Source organism: Ziziphus jujuba, chromosome 2 (genome assembly GCF_031755915.1).
Source record: "Ziziphus jujuba cultivar Dongzao chromosome 2, ASM3175591v1".
Classification (NCBI taxonomy): domain Eukaryota; kingdom Viridiplantae; phylum Streptophyta; class Magnoliopsida; order Rosales; family Rhamnaceae; genus Ziziphus; species Ziziphus jujuba.
Genome location: NC_083380.1, coordinates 9,565,605 through 9,568,165, shown reverse-complemented (window position 1 = coordinate 9,568,165; position 2,561 = coordinate 9,565,605). Strand labels below are relative to the sequence as shown.

General features: G+C 32.6%; 1 protein-coding gene across 1 annotated transcript; it reads right to left on the bottom strand.

The window, feature by feature from the left end:
* Nucleotides 1-358: 358 nt before the first annotated feature.
* On the bottom strand, nucleotides 359-1,916 carry LOC107419061 (trans-resveratrol di-O-methyltransferase). Its single transcript, XM_016027782.4, has 2 exons — nucleotides 932-1,916; nucleotides 359-770 (listed from the first exon to the last, which is right to left on the bottom strand). Exons 1-2 carry the CDS (start codon nucleotides 1,703-1,705, stop codon nucleotides 471-473), a joined length of 1,074 nt encoding a protein of 357 aa, XP_015883268.3. The 5' UTR covers nucleotides 1,706-1,916; the 3' UTR covers nucleotides 359-470.
* Between the last annotated feature and the right edge of the window lie 645 nt (nucleotides 1,917-2,561).

Here is a 2,561-nt window from a genome sequence, read left to right as displayed (position 1 = left end):
TGAAAAGTTAGGTGTTGACCATTTTACTTTTTAAATTTCAAATACTTTACTCATTTTGTAAGCTCACATGCTTGGCATGTGTGAACTAGTTGTAATTTCAAGCTTATATTGTAAAATGAATGAAATGGCTACACATCTAAGCCTTATTTTCAAAAGCCAACGTGTTCCTCTTCTTCTTATCTCTTCTTCAATAACTTAGAACACTTTAGGAACCCTAAAAACCAGAAAACACCATAACCAAAACCTAAAAACACAACTCACACACAACCATTCCCAAGAGCATCACCAAAAGCTTGCTTGTTGCTAACACTTTAAGCTAGCTTGCTCTTGGTCATAACCTTCTCACCCCAACAGAAACTGCGATAATAAGCTTGTAGCATTGACAGTGATCATCAACTCCATTGAGATCCATTCCTAAATTTATCAGTTATTTGATCTGATTTACAGATTTGCTAAAACCATAGATGGCTTCAAGGGAAAACCTCCATGAGTGACCTTACTCCCAAAAGAGGAGTTATCTTATAATCACTGAAACCGGCAGCCAAGAAAAGCTTCTCCCATTCCATTTGACTACGCTCCTTCCCACCTCCGGTCAGCATGAACATGTCGAAGCAGAGTTGTGTCTCACTTAGTTCCTTATCAGTCTTCGGGTCTTCAATTATTAGCTCTACAATTATAATTTTTCCTCCCTCTTTTTTACTTGGAATTGCTTCTCTACATTTCTTTAATATAGCCACACATTCTTCGTCCTTCCAGTCATGAAGAACCCACTAATTTCCATATGAAAGTTACAATTAGCTAGATATTCTTCTCATTTGTGTATACATATATACATATATATATATATATATATATATAAACAAATAATAAAACATTAAAAATAATATACTCCAAATAATAACAACAATTTGATAACAGTCATATACACCACCTTTAGTAAAAGTGCATTTGCTGGTGGGATTGCCTCGAACATGTTTCCGCCGATAAAGTACAAGTTTTCAGTACCGTGCAAACCAGCAACAACATGTGGGAGATCAAACACAGCGCATTTAATGGATGGGAACTTTTTCACTATAGCCTTGGCCATAGTTCCAGTGCCGCCTCCCACATCGACCAGGGTCTTTAAACCCTCGAACACTTCTTTACATTCTTCCATTACAACCTTTCCAAGTAACAGTGAGTCACTTACCATTTCTTCGTAGAATTTCTGCTTATGATCTGGGTTTTCAGCTAAGAAATCCCAAATTGTTCGCTCATATACCGTCTCAAATGGAGTTTCATCGGTGTTTTGTAACCAAGCGCTTAAGTGAAGGCATGGGGTAACAAACTCCGGTACAAAAGAGTTTAGAAAAACTTGAGTAGCCCTAAAAGGTTCGTCTTTCAGGAGAAGGCGAGAAGTGGGAGTGAGAGAGTATTTTTCTTCTTGTTGAGCTTTGTCATCTCCTTTATGGTTTGCAAAGAAGCCAGAGTGAACTAGGAGACGCATAAGGTGATAAATGCAATAAGTTTTAGAAGGGTGGATATGGAGAGATTGGATGAGCTCGGAAAGAGTAATAGCTTGGCCATGGTTGTGGATGATATCTGGAATGCCTAATTCAATGGCACATTTTAGAGACATGGGCTTCATGTAATTGAAGGAAACATTCCAGATAAGTGCTTGAGCTTGAAGGAGCTCGGTGGAGCTCAATTCATCTCCTGAATCCATTTTATGTCATGAAAACTTCTTTCGGTTCTATCTTGAACTTCATATCGTCGATCTCTATTTATATCTAGCTAGGGAAGATTTTTACTCATAACTTAAAAACAGATCAATTGACAATTCATCTGTAAAACTCAAGATACATAGCACAAGTTTTTCTTCGGTGAATTGTTTTCCACCTTGCAATTTTCTATGGAAATAAAAGATGAGGGCCATGGCAAGATTTTATGTGGACAGATATTTCCGACTTGCTAAATAATTATTATGTGGACAGATATGCAATCAATTCTTGCTAAATAATTATTAGCTTTATGTGATTTGATAGCCAGATATAAAAGCTTGTTTTAAGTTTTATTTATTTTATTATTTTTTCCTTTCTAATTTTTTGGGCTGGGGTTGGGGGTGGTGAGTTGTAATCAATGATAAAAATATCAGTATTAATAAAATATCGAAAATATGGTTTTACAAAAATATTGATAGAAATGTCAATAAATTATGGAAATTTTAAATATTTAATTCAGAATATAAATTTTTACAAATGAAATAATTAATATAATAAAATAATATAAAAATATAATAATTAGAATATAATGATCATAAAACAATTCATAAATATTTAAAATTATTGTAAGTAAAGAAATTACAATATTTATTAAAACTAAAATATAAAAAATTTAACAAATAATATTAAAATATATGAAATTCTCAAATATAATTCATAACACGTCATCAATACAAAAAAAAATTTCATGGTGTTTCAAAAATAGTTATTTATTTATTTCTAATCAAATTAAAAAATATAAATTGTTAATAGATTTATCAACGTAATATAATTTAACAAAAAAAGAAAAGTATTGTAGGA

Excerpts from the sequence above, each read along its gene's own strand:
- LOC107419061 (XM_016027782.4), bottom strand. The coding sequence starts at position 1,705 with ATGGATTCAGGAGATGAATTGAGCTCCACCGAGCTCCTTCAAGCTCAA. Across the intron at positions 771-931 it reads CAAATGCACTTTTACTAAAG|TGGGTTCTTCATGACTGGAA; the intron begins GTGGTGTATATG and ends TATGGAAATTAG.